The 20,220-nt window shown below is 51.0% G+C and overlaps 7 protein-coding genes across 7 annotated transcripts; 3 read left to right on the top strand and 4 right to left on the bottom strand.

Moving 5' to 3' along the window:
- Window positions 1-195: 195 nt before the first annotated feature.
- Window positions 196-2,739, bottom strand: BDV59DRAFT_81834 (kinetochore-associated Ndc80 complex subunit NDC80). Its single transcript, XM_073697131.1, has 2 exons — window positions 2,542-2,739; window positions 196-2,428 (listed from the first exon to the last, which is right to left on the bottom strand). Exons 1-2 carry the CDS (start codon window positions 2,584-2,586, stop codon window positions 260-262), a joined length of 2,214 nt encoding a protein of 737 aa, XP_073551676.1. The 5' UTR covers window positions 2,587-2,739; the 3' UTR covers window positions 196-259.
- A 130-nt stretch (window positions 2,740-2,869) lies between these two features.
- pex14 (putative peroxisomal membrane anchor protein (Pex14)) lies at window positions 2,870-4,584 on the top strand. The gene is made up of 5 exons (XM_073697132.1): window positions 2,870-3,109; window positions 3,180-3,186; window positions 3,237-3,498; window positions 3,558-3,642; window positions 3,695-4,584. The coding sequence occupies exons 1-5, from the start codon at window positions 3,080-3,082 to the stop codon at window positions 4,436-4,438; spliced, it is 1,128 nt and encodes a 375-aa protein (XP_073551677.1). The 5' UTR covers window positions 2,870-3,079; the 3' UTR covers window positions 4,439-4,584.
- A 134-nt stretch (window positions 4,585-4,718) lies between these two features.
- Window positions 4,719-6,503, top strand: BDV59DRAFT_169372 (uncharacterized protein). The gene is made up of 3 exons (XM_073688230.1): window positions 4,719-5,131; window positions 5,211-5,488; window positions 5,553-6,503. Exons 1-3 carry the CDS (start codon window positions 4,752-4,754, stop codon window positions 5,993-5,995), a joined length of 1,101 nt encoding a protein of 366 aa, XP_073551678.1. The 5' UTR covers window positions 4,719-4,751; the 3' UTR covers window positions 5,996-6,503.
- Window positions 6,504-6,613: 110 nt separating this feature from the next.
- Window positions 6,614-7,295, top strand: BDV59DRAFT_209412 (uncharacterized protein; the record flags this gene model as incomplete). Its single annotated transcript, XM_073695388.1, has 2 exons — window positions 6,614-6,847; window positions 6,901-7,295. The coding sequence occupies 2 exons, from the start codon at window positions 6,614-6,616 to the stop codon at window positions 7,243-7,245; spliced, it is 579 nt and encodes a 192-aa protein (XP_073551679.1). The 3' UTR covers window positions 7,246-7,295.
- A 1,648-nt stretch (window positions 7,296-8,943) lies between these two features.
- On the bottom strand, window positions 8,944-11,675 carry BDV59DRAFT_81904 (putative acid phosphatase). Its single transcript, XM_073697134.1, has 4 exons — window positions 11,528-11,675; window positions 10,523-11,433; window positions 10,412-10,471; window positions 8,944-10,231 (listed from the first exon to the last, which is right to left on the bottom strand). Exons 1-4 carry the CDS (start codon window positions 11,537-11,539, stop codon window positions 8,956-8,958), a joined length of 2,259 nt encoding a protein of 752 aa, XP_073551680.1. The 5' UTR covers window positions 11,540-11,675; the 3' UTR covers window positions 8,944-8,955.
- Window positions 11,676-13,188, bottom strand: BDV59DRAFT_81903 (seipin). Its single transcript, XM_073697133.1, has 4 exons — window positions 13,082-13,188; window positions 12,830-13,014; window positions 12,296-12,751; window positions 11,676-12,233 (listed from the first exon to the last, which is right to left on the bottom strand). The coding sequence occupies exons 1-4, from the start codon at window positions 13,145-13,147 to the stop codon at window positions 11,813-11,815; spliced, it is 1,128 nt and encodes a 375-aa protein (XP_073551681.1). The 5' UTR covers window positions 13,148-13,188; the 3' UTR covers window positions 11,676-11,812.
- A 585-nt stretch (window positions 13,189-13,773) lies between these two features.
- On the bottom strand, window positions 13,774-20,177 carry BDV59DRAFT_190826 (CCR4-NOT core subunit CDC39; the record flags this gene model as incomplete). Its single annotated transcript, XM_073691809.1, has 3 exons — window positions 13,774-13,839; window positions 13,899-19,810; window positions 19,871-20,177. The coding sequence occupies 3 exons, from the start codon at window positions 20,175-20,177 to the stop codon at window positions 13,774-13,776; spliced, it is 6,285 nt and encodes a 2,094-aa protein (XP_073551682.1).
- Between the last annotated feature and the right edge of the window lie 43 nt (window positions 20,178-20,220).

The following is a 20,220-nucleotide window of genomic DNA, read 5'->3' on the forward strand; positions in this document are numbered from 1 at the left end:
ATTCAAGTCGAAATCATCAACAGACTGAAGACAGGCCAGATAATGGTATCAAAAACGGAGCCTCAATCAAACCCAAGGGGATATTGCACCGACAAACGAGAAGAACCAATTCCAAGGACAGAATCCAATAGCGCCACAACGATGATGGGAGATCACATCAACACCAATACCCTGCCACCTTTGGGAGCGGATGCGTGGGACAGAAACAGAATATGAACCATAACTCCCTGACATTCATAAATCATGAAACGAATTTCGATCAGCCTTCGATGGGTGCATCCTCATCCATAGGCTCGGCGTCACCGCCAAGCTCCTGTTCAACTTCGTCAACGACGAAACTCTCGTAATCTTCTAGACCTTTTTGGACATGGACTTTGAACCGAATCACGTCATTCAGCATACTCTCCACATTCGTGTGGAGCTCCTCGCGCAGAGCGTTAGCCCGGAGAGTCAGTTGCTCGTACTCAATATTCGTGTTCATTTCGCGCTGTTCCATCAATTGAACGCTCTCGCTCAACGTATCGCGCATCTTGGCCAGTTCCTTCTCCATTTTCTCAATTTGCGCATCTGAAGCGAGTTTCTGGGTGGTAGTAATCTCTTTCATTCGTTCAAACTCCTCTTCGGCAGCGCGCCGCCGGTGCTCCAACGCCTCTACCTCGCTCCGCTTCTCGTCCATAGCCTCCTTGATGTTATCCAAAAGGTTGCGCCGGTCCAGGTCAGCGTCGATGGCAAGCTTCCTTCGTTCGTTAATTTCCTTCCGAAGAGCCTGAAGATTACTCCGGACTGAGCCGCGCAGGTCGAGATTCAGCAGATGGGCCGGATGATAGCCCGTGAAAGGCTCCGCTAGAAGTCGATCGCCTTCTGGAGATATCCGGCTTGCTGCACCGCCGATTTGCGATGCAGAAAAGTTAGTTTCATTGACATTGAGACTGAGCTCGTACTCTTGGCCTTTGGCGTTGACTGCAGATTCGGGAATCAGACTGTTCTGGTAACCCAAGGTGTTGTATGCTTTCACAATCTCCTCGAGGTCTTCCAACTTCTTGCTTGCCTCGGCCTCCTTTGCCATGACTCGCGCGTGCGTTTCCTCGAGTCGTGCAACTGTGTCATCGAGACTCTTCTGAAGCCGCTCGCGCTCTGTGTTCATGCGGTCAATGTCTTGGATGGTAAGACCCTGTCTGTCGACGCTCGCTTGAAGGTTCGAGCGCTCTTCATCAGCTGCTTGCAGGTCGGTTTCTGTCTTTTTGAGTTCGTCGTCCAGGAATTTGATGCGGTTTTCGTATTTCTCGATCTTTCCTTGAACATTCTGGTTGTAATCTTCGAACTTCCGCTTATCATCCTCCAGAATCCGAAAGTGCTTGTCTAATTTGGCCATGTCGGGGGCGTTCTTCTCAAGCTCTTCGATCTGATCGCGCAGTGACCGGTTTTCTGCTTCCAGAACTTCCATTTCTTGCACATACTTCTCATTGCCCTTTTCAAATTCCTGAGCCATGAGTTCAATGTGCGGAACTAGTCTCTTCTCCGCCATCTCGTCATCCTCATCTTCCCCTCCCTGTAGCCAGTCATGATAGGCCCCAGTGAGGAATCTGAATATGATCCTGTCTCCCGTAACATCCACACCGGCTTCTGCGCATGCCTCATCGTACTCGCCCATGATGAATCTGTCCATCATTTGGGCTAGTTGCATCAGCCAATGCAGCATGCCGAGAAATGTAGCCCAGTTTTGGCCTCCAACAGCGGCGATTTGAGACTTCGTAATCCCCTTCTCATAAGGATAGCGCAACTGTTTCAAGATTGGGGGAACCTCCGCATCCATGCTTTTCTGGAATCGGTACCCGGGGTCGATGCGATGGTAAAGCCACTGAAAGATATAGTTGAAATCTTTCTGCGTCGGTGACCTCAAGGTATTCTGGCCTAGGGAATGCTTCATCTCGAGTTCGAAGTTATTGTGGGTGAGATACTCGAGAAGTTCCTGCCCAATTCGCGCTTGATAAGCCCTGTCCCTGAGGGGCCTGGGATCGCGGGGAACGCCAGCGACGGAAGGGACCTGGGTGAAGAAAGACTGATGCCCCATCGCGCCTCCCACGGAAGGTCTAGAGAAGACACTGCTGCGTCGCTGCAGGTTCTGGGTTGCTGGATTGGCGGATAGGGAGCCGGGGGCAAAGCTGGGACGGCCGGCACTGGCACCGTGGAAGAGGTTACTCGACACGGAACGCCGCACGGTCGAGAAACCGGCATCGGCGCCAAAGGCCCCGCCTGACGAAGAACGCTGGAAGTTCGGTTGCTGGGGACGACTGGCCGAGTTCATCAAGGACATTGAGCGCGTGTGCTGCGACGTGAAGGGAGGGTTTTGAAAGCCAATGGAACTGGTGCGTTTCAGGGCCGAAGAGGGTTGCGGGAGAGCAGAATAATTTTGGACGCTCCCCAGAGTCTGCACCATAGACTGCGTTAGTGTCTTGTCAACTCCATTCGACAGTTACCGTTCCTCTCAAGAATTAAATGCGATTGGAAATATTAAGATTGCAAGCATAGGGCATCTCGTACCTCACGGGGCCGTCTGACACTGAACAACCCAGTGTCCTGCGACATGATGGCGAGGGAGCCGCGACTGCGGCTATGTCGCTGCTTGCTAACGCGAGAACCGGCAGAGGATTAAGCAATAGATGTGTTGCAGGATCGCGAGAACACATGCGATCTCCAGCACACCGAACACTGGAGGAAATAGCGGAAATGGGAGTTTGATCACAACAGAGCGGTCGATCCCAATGTAAACAAGAACCGTCCCGCCTCCACCGGAAGCAGCAGGCGGTGAGAGAGACTTAGCGGAATAATTCATGCGCCGAGGGTCCGGCATGACATAAGCGGGCTATCACGAGACTCTGGGGAAATCCATCCCAAACGGGACTAGTCCACACCCCCCCCAAACGGAACTTCCGAGGTCCAGCGCTCGGTGCCGATGGACCTCTCGCTCCCTCCTCTTCTCTCTCCCCTGTACCCAACTCTTCTTCTTCTACTTGGACCCTTTCCCCATTGATTTCTTTTCGGATTCGCCCGGACTAGAGCGATCGCACAGTTCGTCATCATGGCTCGCGAGGAGCTTGTCTCCTCTGCTGTAAGTGTTTTCTCCTCTGGGGTACTCCTCCATGTGCGGAGTCGGAGCTGACCGCCGCTTGTGATACTAGGTTACCTGTACGTTTCCTACATCATCCTGATGTCTATCTTCATCTGACAGACAACAGTCCTTCAGGACCCGTCGGTCGCTTCGTCGCCGATCGAGAAGCGGGTTGCTTTCCTTCAATCCAAGAATCTGACGAAAGAAGAGATTGAGCTTGCACTGTCCCGCGTGGGCGAAGACCCTGCGGTCGCTGCCGCTGCGGCCGCAGGTTCCTCCTCATCAGGATATCAAGCCCCTGCACAGCAAGCTGTCTACCGACCTCCCCCGTCCCCTGCTCAGGGATACGGATATCCCCCATACGGTCAATGGCAGCCACCACCACCGGAGTAAGTAGTGTACGCCGCCGGAAACTAAACACTTAACTGACAGGATATGTACCCGTAAGACCTCCTAAGCGGGACTGGCGTGATTGGTTCATCATGGCGACGGTGATGGGGGGTGTGGGGTACGGATTGTACTTCGTCACCAAGGTTTGTCGTCCTCGATCCATATTCGATCATATGCTAATATATAACAATCAAGCGCTACATTTCTCCCCTCATCGCACCTCCTACTCCTCCCCAACTGGAGCAGGATAAGCAGAACATCGACGAACAGTTCTCGCGTGCTTTCACGCTCATTGAGCAGCTCTCCACAGACACCGCAGCGCTGAAGTCGGCGGAAGAGGCGCGCACAGAACGACTGGACACCGCTCTACGGGAGGTAGAGACCCTAGTAGCGGACTTGAAGACCGCATCGCGCCGGAGAGATGACGAGACCCGCCGGATTAGTGATGAGGTCAAGTCCTTGAAGGATGCCATCCCCAAGGCCCTCGAGGGTGCTCGGGAAGGGAATGAGAACCGATTGAAAGATCTGGGCAACGAACTCAAGAGTTTGAAAACGTTATTGGGCAACAGACTCGGAGGCGGTAGTGCATCCAGTGCTCCTGCTCTCGGGCGCACTGTCGGCGGGACCACCCTGCCCACCGCATCGAAGCCCGCGGAGGAATCGTCGCCCGCCGCTTCTCCCGCCACCAACGGTGTTGCTGCAACCCCGACTACTGAGAAGGCCTCGCAGCAGCCCTCAGTCACCGATGCCACTCCGTCCTCCACGCCCGCTGCAGCCACCCCCAGCACAAACCCTATCTCGCAGCTCAACCGGTCTGCCTCGATCCCTGCCTGGCAGATGGCTGCTGCCAACCGGTCGAAGACCGCCTCTCCCTCAACCACCAGCTCCACTCCTGCTGAAAACTCGACCAGCGAGCAGCAAAGTGCCCCCGCCAGCTGAAAGGTTCTTTAGCATACATCGTTCACCCTTTCGTGTAGAAATTGTTTTTCATATGTTGGTCCCGGCTTTCGTTTCATTCACATGTATTTATCGTGGAAGCATGCATTGGGAAGTATTCTGGGGAAAGAATGTAGGCTGTGATTCCCATATCGGAAGATATGTATGGAGCATCTTGTAGATGATTTTATGAACTGTAGGTTGTACGCAGTATATCCCAAACAGGCAGCGGATCAAAAGCTTGGCAACCACTCAAACCTTCTTCGGCCTCACGGTAGCTTCACACTAGCTAGCTTCTCACCACCAAACAGCAACCATGTCGCCTAACGATCATCATTCCCACAGACATCACACCTCGTCACGTTCTCATCGCAAAACCCATTCGCGCTCGCGCTCGCGTTCCCCAGACGACAGAGCCGACAGGCACGGACGTCATCGGCATCACCGCCATCGTGACCGCGACCACGATCGTCACCACCACCGTTCCCACCGCCACCATGACCGACGCGAGAAGTCTCCATCATCTTCGACGAGGCCAATCGTACTTCCCTTCCAGGCGCGGGAGCTTTCCAAGCGGGATCTCACGGTGTTCGCGCCCATGTTTGCCATGTACTTGGATATCCAGAAGGGGATCATAATGGAGGAGATAAATGAAGAGGAAATCAAGGGACGATGGAAGAGCTTTATTCGGAAATGGTAGGAGACTTCTTTCTTTTCACCGTCCTCCGTGCTCTCGCCGGCGCTGTAAACGTATGTACCATGACTGACATAACAGGAACCGTGGAGAACTCGCGGAAGGATGGTACGACCCAAATACGCTTGACAAAGCTCGTCGCAGTGCCCAAGAATCCAGAGTACCGGCATCCATCACAGATCGACGTCGATCATCATCAGACCATGAACGGGATCGCCCAGGGGTGAACGATCCCTCCGCTGGGCCGGAAGACGACGATGACGACGATGAGTATGGACCCGGCCTACCGCATGCCGAACGCATGGGCCAACTATCTGGCCCTGCTATTCCATCGCTGCAAGATCTAGAGCTCCGCAAAGGTACGCTGCATATATACTCAGTGAATTGGAGCTTCTGGCTGTTTACTAACGTGGACTCCCGAAGAACTGGCCATGGAGGATGCAATTGCTGCACGGCAGGATGCCCGCAAATACCATAGGGAAGAGGTCCGCGCTCATCGCTCTGAACTACGACATATGGAAGATGAGGTTGCTCCTCGTGCAGAACCTGGGACACATGAACGACGCATGGAGAAACGCCGAGAGACCGCTGCAGCTAATCGCTCGTTTGCGGAGTCCCGTCGCGGGGGCTCGCCCACGGATGCAGCTCCTGATGACGAGCTGATGGGATCTGGAGAGAATGATCTGGACGCGATCAAGAAGGCCCGGGAGAGCGAACAACGGAAAAAGAATGAGCGAGAAATCAGGAGAGAAGAAATCCTTCGTGCTCGGGCCGCTGAGCGGGAAGAAAGACTGCAGCAATACCGGCAGAAAGAGGATGAGACCATTGGATGGTTGAAAACGCTGGCAAAACAGAGGTTCGGATGATCTGATGCTGCCATTATCGGGGACTATGGCACTGTCTACCCAAGTTGCCAGTACGTGTAAGTCCGTTACAAATTTCCGGCCTTTTCCTCTACTTCTCATACCAAGCTTCATGTTCGTCTCTGCCTGTGTATTTTTGTGGCCGTCCAAGTTTGTGGACAAGGACAATGACCATTTATCATGATTCCTAAGGGTATATGAACGGGATTTGGGTACTTTCCTACTCTCCTTAGACACGTGCCATTTCGCAGGATGCTTTCATACTGGTAAACCTTGTTTAGATGGCCAGATCCCGAAAGACATTGCCACCCAACGCCATCATGATGCTTTGCAAGATTGTATAGCATCGATGGCACTTTTAAATATAGAGCCAGTGATTGGCCTGAGCATCTCTTCTCTAATCGGGTGACGTCTACGGAGTATACGAGAGAGGCATAAAAGGGCATCGTAAGAATATCCCATCCTGGTCCAGGAGATAATCCCATCTACACGCCCCGTAATTGGAATAAGATGTCCCCGGTCACAAACCAAATTCGGGGGATTTTGACTCAAGTTCATCGACAGACCAAACCATCCGTCTTTACTGTTTCTCGTCGCTTTTTCACGCAAGGACCGATTGCCATGGCTTCCAGAATTAGTGACGCCATCAAGCAAGACCATCGTGAACTCGAGTCATATTATACACAGATTGTCGAGTCGAACGATGCCGATACACAGACCCGCTACCAGAATCAGTTCACCTGGGAGCTGGCTCGTCACTCCATTGGCGAAGAATTAGTGGTGTACCCTGCTTTCGAGAAAAGTCTTGACGACGGCAAGGCGATGGCCGATAAAGATCGCGAAGAGCATCAGAGCGTAAGTTTTCTCAGGCAAACTAGCCTCGATAGCCTTCTACCAATGTACCACAGGTGAAAGAACAACTTAAGACTTTCCAGCAACTGAGCCCATCCGATGAACAGTTTTTGCCAACCATCAAGGCATTAATGAAGGATCTGTCCCGGCATATCCAAGAAGAGGAGAGTAATGATCTCGTCAAGTTAGAAGCTACTTTGTCCGCAGATGAGAGCGAGGACTTATCCACATCGTTTGGGCGCACCAAGATGTTTGTTCCATCTCGATCCCATCCTAGTGCTCCTGATAAGCCCCCATACGAGACTGCTGTTGGGTTGCTGACAGCCCCGATTGATCATTTGGCTGATCTCTTCCGCAAATGGCCCCATACTTCGGGAATGCCTAATCCATCTACAAAGTGAATATTTCTGTTTATATTACTGGAAAAGCTGTCCTGTTTCGTTAGTTTGTGACTCAATCCATTCCATGCTGGGAGTGGCAAAGTTTGCTATGTTCTGTGTTCTCCTTTCTCAAAAATGGGTATATACGTATATGTCGAAGAATCACAGCTCTCTATAATCTATAGGAATTACATCCCTCATCAGCGTACGCACATTTATTGTAGCCGTTCGTGAACTATAGCGTCGCTAATACATCGGCGTTGTGTAACATACCATCTACTTACTAACTGGCCATGCCCTAGCAATCTATGAGAGCCAACTCGTCCGTCCCATAAGAAGGGCAGAAAGGGGCGGAATGAATATGCAACGATGACGTACATAAACCAGCCACGCCTCGTATACTGTTAATATCCAACTAAACTCGGGTTTAAAGTTATGGAGTATCCTTAATTCAGCCAGTGGACATTGACCGTTCATGACGTAATGCTATATATTTCCGCAAAAGGCGATTGGGACCTGAAGTACCTATGATAGATAGTGAGCCAGGATTTGAAGCTTTTCTGATGACATATGACGCTGTGGTAGCATTTTATGCAACAATGATAGAAGTCTCTAGTGTCTTGGATTCCCTTTACCTTTGTATTTCAGCATATCCCAAGCTCGGCCTTGAACATCGTTTCACCTCTTACTATTAAGAAATACAAGACGAGCAAACCATCATTCAGCCAGACAGAAACAGGATATCACCCCTATACAGCAACCTAAAGTTCTGATATGATACGCAAACGTTAGCCAGCTTGGCTATCTGTTTCCAGTAAGTGGTCTAGCCTATCATCGACTCCCATGCCTAACGGAGAGATGGATATAGAGTCCTATGGACAAATTCAACGTCCCTCAAATGCGTAGGAACCAGACAACGGCCTTCCTTAACGAATTTCCGACACGGAGTTCGACTTGCTCTATCCGACGATCCTTGTCCTCTCCTGTTCTGCAGGATAACCATGAAAATTCGCTCATTCAACATGGCAAGCAAATAAATAAGGACTACGGGGTAAAGGTCGCATTAACAGATCTCTTGAACGACGGTACGGTGAAGTCGGATTCTAGGATAGCCAGGACAGTTCAGAACCACCTGTTGGAAACGGAAAGAGAACTGAGAACACAACGCAGAAGATCGCTCCAGGGCGTAGTTCTCGAAGGTCCGAGACGAGTGTTCTGAGACTAAAATTGTGATAAATATAATGTATGGCACTGTTTTGCTTTTTCCTTTTCTTTTTCCTCTCTAAGAGGTTTCCTTGATGGTGCCTGTAACTGGAAGTAAATCGTCCTAGCACATTAATACCAATACCATAGCAGCATTGTCTTCATCTTAGCAAATAGACCTTAACCTATATGGTGTTGATCCTGTAATGAGCCAGTGTACCAGGTGAGCCATGATTTCTTTCCACCCTAGGGTTTCTGGGCGGCATTTTGGTTAAAGCTTGACGCTCCAACCCCCCACCCCCAGTTCGGGTGCATTATCAGCATGAACTCAGGGCTCGGAGACGAGGGACCAGGTGATGGAGGTTGGTCTTGCCGATCTTTAGGGACTGCCCCGATAATGATTCACAGACAAGCGAATAAACGTTTGCTGCTATTAACCGATAAATTATACCTGTTAAGAACGCATCCTAACATACACGCATATCTAAACTCTATAACTTTTTGACTATAAGAAAACAGCCCATGAAATCACGACTTTCTCCCCAGGTCTAGATCAGCAACCAGTTTCAGTGAATCGGTCCCGTTAACCGCAGAATCCGCCAGTCCAAAGAACGGTTTGACAGCCACATCAACGGTTTCCTCGAAGAGACGGCCAACGACGAGGTCTTTGAGCTCTTCTCCTGTTTGCCCGAAGTCGGGATAAGCATTCATTTCCAGTAGCCATGCAGTTCCTTCCTTGTCCACCAGGAAATCAACACCAAACAGCTCGAAGGCGTTAGGAAGGGTCTGGAAATGTATCATCATCCCCCGAGAGGCAGCCTCAAATATTTCACCAGTAATGCCACAAATCTGGTCAAATATCTTTTCCTTCCAATCAGGGCTTAGCCCTGGAACATGAGGGTCCAGCTGCCAGAACCGCCGGACACTGCCCTCGTTAGTGCTCCCTCCTTCCTGGAAGCAGGTGTTTGTCAAGTGTCGCGCGAGATCCTTCACCTCATCTTCTTCCTCCCACGGCGGGCAGTATGGCTTAGCCGCGAATAGAGCTAACATCTCCTTGAAAACGTAGACTTTCAGGGACCCCACAGCCAGAACATACGTGCGAATGTGGAATTTCCTGTTCGATGAAGACGGAAGAAGGAGAGGAGGGTCAATGTAGGGTTGAGCAATGAAATGGCGTAGCTGCGAGGTCACCACGCCCTGCCCATCTTCATCCTCTTCTTCGGGCTTCTCTGATCCGCTCTCGTCGTCTGACTCATCTACTTCCCACTCCTCAAAGATCTCCCGCAGTTGATCTTCACTGTTGAAAAGACGAATCCCTTGGCCTCGATCGCTCATGCCCGGTTTCAAGATCCACCATTCTTTTTCGGACTCTGGTCTTTCCTCATTCCTCTCCAGGCTCTCCCGCAACTCGTATGCCTCTAGTAGCGCATCATCCAGGAACTCGGCATAGTCGAGTTCGAAATCAAAGGCGAATTTGAAGTGCTTGCCGAGGATGCTGCCAGGATGCTTCGTGACCCATGTCGAGACGGTGTTGGACAAGTAGTGTTTGCGAATCAAGGCCTTGCGAATGATATACGCGTTGATGAGAGATGAAGACGAGTTCAGCATAGCGTGTTCGAATTCGAGCCGTTCGTATTCGCGATATTGGAAGACAGGTGCAGAGGACGAAGGTAGGTCTGACAGTGAAGACACTGTCTTAACATGACCACCAAGTCGACGTTGCAGCGCTTGCTCCATTAGTTCCTGGACATATGGATCATCGCTGTCCACAATAGAATATAGAGATGGTTCGTCATTGTCCGATCTACATGGTTTTATCTATCAGAATCCGACGTTCCCGAAAACCCATAGACCAGAGCGAGACGGAAAAGAAAGCATAAAACGAGGGGAATGAGGCGGAAAAAACTAGCTAGCTAGTATACCCAAGCAATCTATGGTCTAGCGCGCATCTCGCCTGAAGTCTATCACCGGAATTTCCACTCACAGCGTAATCTCCCCTTGGATATCGGGGGTGTGCATGAAGTTGGCCTTCATGGGCGTAACACTGTTCAAGTTAGCGACTTTTGGCGAAGTGTGTTGCCAGGCTAAAACTAACCTTGACATTCCTTCCTTGACAGTCCAGCCATCATTGCCTGGTCCACTCTTCTCCACGCTGTTATATACATCGGAGAAATTAGGGGCCCATAGGAAGTGTTTGTGCTGCAGGCGAGTCTTGTTGGAAGATACGTCCGCAGCCGATAAATCCGCGGTCAAGTTTCCCTGCACTTTTGGGTCTTGGTCTCGCAGCGCCTTCTCCCTTGCTGCAGGGTCCAGATCGGATACGGAAGCATCCACAGCCTTAAAGCAACTCCCGGAGGTCCACCGGTTATCCAGCATATTTGTATAGAGTACCTTATTCTTGCTTACTCCAGCCTCCAATGGGACATTCACATTATAAAGATCCACGCCTTCGCCCCAGTTTTTGGCGAGATACTCGATCAGCCGGACGGAATGGCGAGATGCCTCGGCAATGATGACGGGGTCGTGATTTCGCGACTTGAAGGCGTATGACAACGCGATTGAACGTTTTCCACAGAGAGCCCCCTCCATAGCCGCCCCGATCGTCCCACTAGACAGCGCAAACAGCGCCGTAGTGTTTCTACCATAGTTCGGACCAGACACCACCAGGTCAATGGGGCCTCGCTCTTTGAACAGGTGATATAGACCGATTTGGACGCAGCTGGCAGGGGTTGAGTTAACGAGAACCCACTCATCGCCCTCCGAATCATCCTCGTTGTTGTGACCCCGTGGGAAAGGATGCACCGTCCCATCGTCCTGGTGCGGGGTTCCTGGCCGGAAGTAGGACAGTTCGAGGGCGGCGCCGATAAAGTGGGCTTTACCGATCCACGACCGTTGCTGATGAGGCAAAACTACCGAAACGACATGTCCTGCTGACTGCAACGAATGGATAAGGGAATGGATATAGGGCGACGACTCGTTCGACGGAGGGCCGTCGTCATTCGAGATCTAAGCCGTTGCGATTAGATTTTACCCGGATAGAAACAGGGCATATACTTGAAAATAAAGCGAGCATTGACTTGACGGGACATCGAATACCTACCAGAATATGCATTGTTGACGGGGATCGCGCAGATGTGAAGAGAGTTGGAGGAGGGGGAATAAATGCGGCAGAAAGTGGCGGACGTCGATTTCCCCGCTATAAATTCCGTTCCCGGATCCACCCCGACAGCCATATAGAAAGGCGTAATGCAGCATATGGTCTATAGCGTCGTAAGATCGAAGAGAGTACCAGGAGTACCTGAAATATAATGTTGGCTAATAGGGTATCTCAACTACACCCCCTCGTGAATCTCATAGGCCTGAGCGGGGGCCCGTCTTTTGCTCGCTAATGATCTTCCTCTTCAAACTGCCGGCTTTTTCGTCGCTGGAGACCTGGAGCTTCTGCGCTCTCCAGACCAGTTCCTGTACCAGAATCCCCAGAAGGACCTGCAGCGGGTATTTGCGCCAAGTCGTCGTCGCTTTCATCATCCGCTTGGTATTCTTCTTTCTTACGCTTGCTGTCGGCTTGGGTGTTGGACGACACCGGGGCCGAGTCGAAGGGCGAGCCTGGCTCCGGGGATTCTTCCTTTTTGATCAATGGCTCATCGTGGTCTTCTGTCTTGACTTCCTGCTTAGGCTTCGCTCGATCACGGTTATATACCGACGCGAAGAGCAACCACGAAATGGCGATTGAGGTCACGCAAGTGTTCCAAAGTATGAAGCTGAAGACAACGAACGAGGTAATCTTCCAGTTATACATAATCCATCTGTGCACTTATCAGTCCCATGGAGGACCGAAAACCATGAACCATTTGGAAGTCAGACGTACCGTAACCCAGACAGCCGCGCTTTGAACGCGACCTTCGCGCTGTAGAACTGCATCTTCTCCGAGCTGTGAACCTCGAGGCGCAAAGTGTCTGGTATATTGCGCCATCCGCGAGCAAACTGGACGCTTTCCATCATGTTTACCTGCAGTCGCTCTGCTTCTCGTTGCCAGCCTAACACATACAGTGGCATAAATGTGAGTTTGGTAGCCGTATCGACCAAGGGCGAGCTAAATGTAAGGATTGCAGGGCGCCGGGACCGTAGAAGAGGATATACGGAGGCATTGTTTTCAAGCCGGGAGTCGGCTGCAGAGGGGGAGAAGAGAGTCAGGTCGAGCATGAAGTTACCCGTCACAAGGTTTGAGGGCGTGCGCGGCAATTCAAGTTCTATGCTGACGTCGTAGGCTTGGCTTGAAACCAATCCAGGACCCAAGGTCGTCGTCCCCCAAGGATATCCGTCACTACGCATTGAATAGAATCGCATTAGCTGGTGGGTGGGAGGAAAAACAACTCTCAAGCATGTGAACGGCTTGGCTTACCCGAACTGCAAATGTACCACGCGCTCCAGGCCAACCTGCGGGATGTATCGATAATAGAAAACGCCATACGCGACTTGGGAAACGAGGACCATCAAGATGGAGGTTACTAAGTAGAGAATTATGCCCAGGTACGTCTTCTGGGCCTTCTTCGAAACGAAAGGGCGGACGAACTCGCCCAGCGTGTTCTGCAGTCCCTGTCGTTAACTAGGTGATCTACTACGCGCAATCTGGGGGTGAAGGTAAAGAGCGCACCGTTGCAATGGGAACGATAGAGCTCCCATAATTGGCATCATCATCAGTCACCTGCCCCGAATCCATGGTGGTGACAGCAATGCGAGCAGCCGGCTGGTGTTGGGGTGAGATGGGAATGACGGAGAAACCAAGGGCGCGCGCATGCATGGGGCGGCGACGTCACTCACGCGTGTGGACCCAGGCACCAATTCGTGCCTTACAGCTCTCCCATGCTGTCTATGCAGCTGGAGGTCGATGGTCTGAAAATTATGCATTTCACGATAACACAAAAGCCTCATCTTATGGGCAGAAGATGGGAAGGAAAAAAATGGAGCTAACTGGCCTAACCCAAATGGACCCACGTTTTTATACTATCGTTACAGGCCACCAGAATGGCAAAGCAAACCAACTGAAGGAAAAGAGAAAGAGAACAGTATCCATATAGCTTAAATAAAAGAACCATGCGCACATCCTCATATGCATACCCCTCCCAGAAACCCGACCGAGGAAATAAATACTAGAGTAACAGAAATCGACGAAGAACGAACCCTTCAAATCATACACCTTAAGAGGGGAAAAGAGCTCCTCCATAAATAGGGGCGACACGTCATGAGCAGCAATGCGAGAAATTATCTTCGCAGAATGCAAGACATCAAGGCATGATCAATACTTCATATCGAGATAAAGAAGGCAATGTCGGCGCAATTCCGTTCCTAGGCCAATGCTCTAGGGCTTTGTTGCTGGATATGCTGCAAGAGGGCATCGAATAGACGACCGATCTAGAGACCACGGATTAGACCTGCTTCGATCATACAAGGGAACAGGCAAGGAAACTCACCTCAGGCGCAGCCTGGATAAAAGGAAGACGGAAGAAGGTATAGCTCCGGTTTTGGAGCAGTTCCTGAAGAGTGATTATCAATCCCCAGGGGTGAGGGCGGTGGACAATTAGTCGTTCAAGGAGCACTCGGATAATTTGCTGCCTGATGTCGGACTCGTCCTGTTCCGAGTAGTCGGCCCCAAACAACCGGAGGATCGCAAAGCTGAAAAAGTATGTATGGCTGTTGGGGTATCGGAGTTGGTTCGCCATAGCGCTCAGTAGGTAGTAACGAGCCTCAGGGCGGAGAGCCTTGGCTAGCTTCTCCAAGAATGCTGAGTTTGGAGAGTTGTCAAATGCCGCGCGAATATTACCCTTGGAGGCATTGGCTGAGACAGCACCTTGCCCGACATATAGGGCCAGCGCATTAAGCAAGACCACGTTCACGTTGATCGGAGCATAGAAAAGACCAGTTTCCTTCGTAGGAGGATTGTATACAGCATCGCAAATCTGTTGAAGAGCTGTTTCAGACAGGTTGTTCTGAATGGCACTGTCAACCACACCCTTGATGTTTGCATGTTGCAAGGGAGCGGCAGTGTCACCCGCGATTCTCGGAGCTTCGCGCATCTCCTCCAAGCGCTCCACCTTGAGTCCTTCCCTGAAAGGATCCGGAAGCTTGTGGAAGGACGATGGGTAAGCACTCAGGACAAGGTTTCGCAACTGAGCACAGTGGGTCGGGATGACATTGCAGAACTGGAAATGGTTTTCCGCCACAAACTCAGGGAAATCATGGTGCAGGATAAGCAAGATGCGGAGAACACCCTTGTACAGATCCTTTGCAACATAAGAGATACTCGCAGGTTTCAGCTGTTCACCGATGTATGACAGGAGGGCTTGCATAATTTCACAGTATGGGCCCCATCCGGTTCGTTCTGGCATGTTAAGCATTCCAGACATGAAAAATCTGTGAGAGACCAGCGACAGCCATCCGTACACAAATCCCGGGATGTACTTTGGCTGGAGAGACAGGAGTTTGTTGGCAAGGGCGAACATCATGTCCTGGTGCTGTTCGGTGTGTTGTAGTCCATTGACAGAGTATTCGCATAGAATACTCGAGAAAAGTCGGAAGAACACCCGCTGGTTGAACGACTCGCCTCTCATGACATGATGATGGTTGAGGACGAGGACAAGCAGCGACAGAATTGAATTCAGGTAGTCGGACTTGCTCTTCTTCGAGGCGCCTGTGCTTTCATCTTGGAACTTGACAAGCAAAACGACAAGTTTTGCAAGGGCATCGATGTAAAGGAACGCCTCATCCAAGCTACCACTAGGGTTCTGCGATTCGTGCTCAAACATCGCGACCGAGATGTCGATGCTGAGGCGGAAGAACAGGGCCGAGTCTTCCTGGTTGTCCATAACCTGTCTTTGGTGCATATCCTTCAAGAAGGAATAATAGGTACGGTCAACTGCTCCAGGGGCCTTGTAAATACCGATCCATTCGCTGAAGATATACTCCATCTGATCCCGTTTGGATCTGGCCTTGTCACTGAGGAGAGAATCGACCACTTCGGGGATCCCAGATTCACGCAGCTTGCGAATAATTTCGTTAGCAGTTGAGATGCTGGAGTCTTCTGCGAGCCATTGGCTCATTGCTTCAAGACTGCCAGAGAAATCAGACCTCAGGGCCGTTGGCTCTTCATTGAACAAAACTCGATCCATAAGGTTGGCAAGCACGTCCAGCGCAGCGGCGTTCTTCTGAAGGATGAGTCTTGTCAATATCATATCAACACGGCGAATATCCATAAGACCAGCGTCAATGAGGGCGACGGTCACCGGAACGTTGAACATGTGCTCGTCTTCAACCTCTGATAGGACCGCCCAGGTATACCGCGCGACAAGCGAAGACATGTCGCACAACTTGGCGAGGAGGTGTACAAGCACTTCGATCTCTAGTGTGCCTTGATTTTGTGAATACAGGATGCTGCAGATCTTCAAGGACGTCAACCTCGCAAGCTCCTCACCGTTTGGCGAGGCGAGGATCGCGCGCAAAACCTGATTGTATTCTTGCAGAAGATCGCTGTCCCTGCCGAGATCTTTGACGCGTTCTTCAGGTGCGTTGCGAGCTGCCTGTTGAAGCTCCGAGATCAATGTTTCAACTTTCTCGCGGGGATTCTGGGCATCGAGAAATCCGTTCAGCTGAGATTGAGCACCAACAAGTCCAGGTTGTTGCAGACGGGCATCTTGCTGTGCCTGTGGTGTCCTGTGAGGAACAGCAGGTTGCTCTGCAGGCGTAGAAAGATTGGGAATTGCTGGATAAGACTCTTGAAGTACATCTGGAAGCTGTCGACCGGAGTCGGTGGACATGTTTTGGACATGAGCCGTGCTTGGTCCGCGGGATTGACGTGCAAACTCTTCGTAGATAGCCAGCTGTTCCTTGTTCAGGCCACCCGGTGCTTGCCGGTAGGGTTCGGGAATGAAAAGACCCCAGCGGTTCATAGATGGGTCGATGAACGGTTCATTGGGACGTGCAGCACGGTGGCGTCGGCGAGCCTCTAATTGGGGCTCAATAACCTTCTCAATCTCGGGTAGAGACTTTTCTTCAGCTGCTTTCTCAACGATGCCGCAGGCAGCGTCGAGGTTATCATTGACACACATCAGAATAAGTCCCTCAGGCATAGGCTGGTCTGAGTAATCCTGCTGAATCATCCGAATGTAATTTGTCATGCTGACTTTGAGAGGCTCCTTGCAGGTTACGAGAGCCAGGCTACCAGCAAGTTGGCGCACCATAATTCCAGCGGCATGTCGCACCTTTTCCTCATCAGGCTCCATTGCGAAATCCTTGGAAACAAGCTGAACAGTGGAGATGGAAGCAATGGTAACAGACCGTTCCACGACAGGTGTTATTATTTCCGCAATAGCTCTTTCCACAGCGCTATGCACGATTTGCCGAAGAATGTTAGGATCAACCATGCTACTCGCCGAGGAGGGCAAGACGAGAATTTTATCGAGGCTCGGCAGAGTCGACATGATAGCAGCGGGAGACAGTCTCTCATGTCTAATGCCCTGGTTGATACCAGTGAGGGTCATATCTTCGAATGCCTCCAGTCCATCCGGGATGTTCGCCGTGGATAGAGCATCTTCAATGTGTGCGGAGCGGTCACGGATAACGACAGAAGGTTCGATCGTCTTGTGGTCAAGGTCAAGATCTTTGCAGAGGACCTCTATTTCGAACTTGAGGTTCAGTTTCAGCTCCGCAAAATGATAGAGTTCCATCAACAACGCAAGAATATCCATAAGCCATGGATTAGGTGGGTTAAAGACAGTAGACTTGTGAGCTTGCACCAACACCTTACAAGTGAATGGAATCACGATAGTCAACCGTTGGCTGTCAAACCCTTCCAGGAGAAGGCCCTTGAAATACACATTCTTGTGTTTAATAGGCTTGTCCTTGGCTATGGTCAATGATCCAAGCCACGCTCCAAGATTCTTCAGATGCCCACGATCGGTAGACGAGTTCAGTGTGTTTTCTGAATTGAGCAACTTGGACACGCTGACGTACGTCTCACGAAGAACCTCTGACCAGAGAATCTTATCGTCGATACGGCCAAGAAGTTCAAGGTATAGCTGTTGGAAATTGGGTTGGAGCTTGGCCCGTTCTTCGACCAAGTAGGAGGCAAACCACTGGTGGTGCTGATCCCGTAAGACATCGGTTAGGTCCTGTAGTTTCTCCTCTATGTTTTGTTCCGAGACGTTGTTCAGCACGAAGAGAATCTTGTCCTGCACATCCTCGTCGGGGTCGCTATACAATTCAGGTCGGAGAGGCGGGTCAACATGAATGGAGATGAACTTGCGACCTGATCCATCCGTGGCTGCCGTCTCGTCCACGTTTCCATTTGCCGTAGATGTAGTGGCGGTGTTGTCGGCTCTCCCTGCCTCCGAGTCTTTTACTTGACCGCCTTGCTCATGAAGGACTTCTTCGGCCTTCTGGAAGATCGGCGTCCCTTGTAAGGTAGGGATTTGTAGTAAAAGATGGCAGAATCCGGCCCATTCAGGAAGGCGGCTCATCAGCTGTTCAATTGCTTCGACACCGAACTTGAACATGGGATCGTGCATTTCATGTTCCCGCACCGCTTCGAGAATCATTCCCAGGCCGACCTTTAACGTAATCCCATCAACCAGACGATAGTTGATAATGCCACCAAACATAACAGCCGTTTTGGTCAGGGCCTCCAACGGGTACTCATTGTAGCAGTGATATTCATCAATCAAGCCATGGACCATACAAGCGAAAAGATCTTGCTCAGCCGGTTCACGTGAGGACTTGTATCGGCGCATCAACTCTAAGATTTCTCTCAACGACAGCTCCTCGTGGTACATCTTGCCGAACAATTCCTGCATCTGTTTATCAACAGCTTCCGGAAGGGCGTTGCCGTGCTCGCCGTTGGAGTCAATGATATCATCGAAGCCTTCCCCGTAATTGATGAGGCGAGGGTACGTCTGGATGCAAATCCGTTGCACTGGGGTGAGATTTTCACGGTCTCCGACGTACTCTTCCAGCACCGACAGCAGAGTGTATACAGTCTTCACGGAGAGACTGACCATTTGAGGAGCCGGCTGTTCCCTTCGCTGGACGTGGAGTTCATCTTCCGCTTTGATCCTCAGAAACCGGGACAACAAGCTACCCATGTCCATCGGGCCTTTCTGGGCAGCGTTACGAACCCACTGCTCCAGGTCAAAAGGTCCCTTTCGGTGAGCGTAACATGCCAGATCCATAGCAAGGCCATTCGTGTAGCCAAGGAGATAGTCCAGCCAGTTGTACTCCACGGCATGTTCATAAATAGCAGCAGTTGAGGTTGGATCTTGGGTGAATGTGGTAAATAACTGCTCTGCTACCCATTGCTGATCTTGACGCCAGGCACCATGGAGCGCAAGCTGATAGCCTTCCTCCTGCTTCAGTATGAAGACAATGAGTGTCCTGAGGGCGAAGCTCTGCTGAACGGTCGTCCATGGCTGTGGAAGAGCTAGTGCGGAGCACAGGAAAACGGGAAGATCATACTGAACAACTGCCTTGATAAGCAGTTGGCTCTCCGTTGCAGCCCATGCGGCTTGAGAGAAGAGTGCTAGGTCAAAGATAGCCCTTATAGCATCAAGCGACCGGAGTGGAGACTTCGTTGCACGCTCCCCTTGCAGGCGCACAAGTTCGGGGCCTTCCGCAAAGAAATCCGGGGGGAAGGTTGCGCGGAGATTGGGAATTTGAGATACATCGGTCCTGGACGCGATGAAAGCCGTCAAAAACGACATTTGGGTATCGCGATGGTCCCAATCTCCACCCCAAAGCTTTTGAACGTCCAGAGTCGAATCTTCAGCAGCGACTGCTAATATGACGGAGTATAGCTTGGCGAACTGTCTCGGATCGATCCTCAAGCCCTCACGGTCGAAGTTCCGGAAAATAAGAGGCCAATTAAGCTGTTTCTCTCCGAAATGGGATTTGACAGCCGCCAAGTAAGTCTCCAACGAGAAATCCCGCCAGTACTGGGAGAGAACGAGGAAAAGAAGAGCACTAGCAATGTGCTCTTCACTCCAGCAATCCGACCCAGCCGTGTTAACCACTTCTTTCACCGCATCGACACTCGACGTTGCTTTTGGCCCTTTCGAATGTAGTTGGCGTACCAAGGTATACCTCGAGTTCACAAAATTGAACATTTGCAGAGCGGACGCCACCTCGAAGGGCATATCCACCCCAAGCTTCTGATAGCGCAAATTAGTCGCGTATACCAGCTTCGATTTGACGTCATCCGTGAAATTGCGAGGTGGGTAAAGGATGAAGCGTTCGATCATGATACCGATGAAGGCGTTCATATAGTCTTTAGTCGCTTCGGTGGGGTTTGCGAGGCTTTGAAGGAAAGGGTTGATGGAGTTGGAGAGAATGGCGTCGGCTATATAAGTATGGGTTATTAGAGGCCGAAAAGCAGGATGTCATGCCCCGAATGACTTACCTTTGGCACGAAGATCCGACTTCGTCGAAGTTTTGAAGGCAAGGGCAAGAGCAACTTTCACAAGCGGGTCGAGTTTAAAGTGATCGAGGAAGGTAGAAAGATCGAAATCGCGGAAGATATCGCCCTCTGAGGTATCAACCGACTCCGCAATCTTCTGTGCCTGTTCAAGATCCTGAGAGACTTTCTGCATCTCCTGAACCAGGAGAGGGTAATTCCCTGCATTTTCAACCGATCTGTTGAGTCCCGGGAAGATTTGGGGGGCATTGCCCGTTAAGAGGCGACGGAAATATTTGGAAAAGACCTCCATGCCGTTCGACGCGACGAGCTGTTGAACATAATCGGTTAGAGAC

The sequence above is a fragment of the Aspergillus ambiguus genome, assembly GCF_047715705.1.
Source record: "Aspergillus ambiguus strain CBS 117.58 unplaced genomic scaffold BDV59scaffold_3, whole genome shotgun sequence".
Lineage (NCBI taxonomy): Eukaryota > Fungi > Ascomycota > Eurotiomycetes > Eurotiales > Aspergillaceae > Aspergillus > Aspergillus ambiguus.

Excerpts from the sequence above, each read along its gene's own strand:
- BDV59DRAFT_81834 (XM_073697131.1), bottom strand. The coding sequence starts at position 2,586 with ATGTCGCAGGACACTGGGTTGTTCAGTGTCAGACGGCCCCGTGAG. Across the intron at positions 2,429-2,541 it reads GTGTCAGACGGCCCCGTGAG|ACTCTGGGGAGCGTCCAAAA; the intron begins GTACGAGATGCC and ends TCTATGGTGCAG.
- BDV59DRAFT_81903 (XM_073697133.1), bottom strand. The coding sequence starts at position 13,147 with ATGGATTCGGGGCAGGTGACTGATGATGATGCCAATTATGGGAGCTCT. Across the intron at positions 13,015-13,081 it reads CTATCGTTCCCATTGCAACG|AACACGCTGGGCGAGTTCGT; the intron begins GTGCGCTCTTTA and ends CAGGGACTGCAG. Across the intron at positions 12,752-12,829 it reads GTGGTACATTTGCAGTTCGG|TGACGGATATCCTTGGGGGA; the intron begins GTAAGCCAAGCC and ends TTCAATGCGTAG.
- BDV59DRAFT_81904 (XM_073697134.1), bottom strand. Across the intron at positions 10,472-10,522 it reads GTCAAGGAAGGAATGTCAAG|TGTTACGCCCATGAAGGCCA; the intron begins GTTAGTTTTAGC and ends TAACTTGAACAG. Across the intron at positions 10,232-10,411 it reads ATCCAAGGGGAGATTACGCT|ATCGGACAATGACGAACCAT; the intron begins GTGAGTGGAAAT and ends AAAACCATGTAG.
- pex14 (XM_073697132.1), top strand. The coding sequence starts at position 3,080 with ATGGCTCGCGAGGAGCTTGTCTCCTCTGCT. Across the intron at positions 3,499-3,557 it reads TGGCAGCCACCACCACCGGA|ACCTCCTAAGCGGGACTGGC; the intron begins GTAAGTAGTGTA and ends TGTACCCGTAAG. Across the intron at positions 3,643-3,694 it reads GATTGTACTTCGTCACCAAG|CGCTACATTTCTCCCCTCAT; the intron begins GTTTGTCGTCCT and ends ATAACAATCAAG.
- BDV59DRAFT_169372 (XM_073688230.1), top strand. The coding sequence starts at position 4,752 with ATGTCGCCTAACGATCATCATTCCCACAGACATCACACCTCGTCACGT. Across the intron at positions 5,132-5,210 it reads AAGAGCTTTATTCGGAAATG|GAACCGTGGAGAACTCGCGG; the intron begins GTAGGAGACTTC and ends CTGACATAACAG. Across the intron at positions 5,489-5,552 it reads AGATCTAGAGCTCCGCAAAG|AACTGGCCATGGAGGATGCA; the intron begins GTACGCTGCATA and ends GGACTCCCGAAG.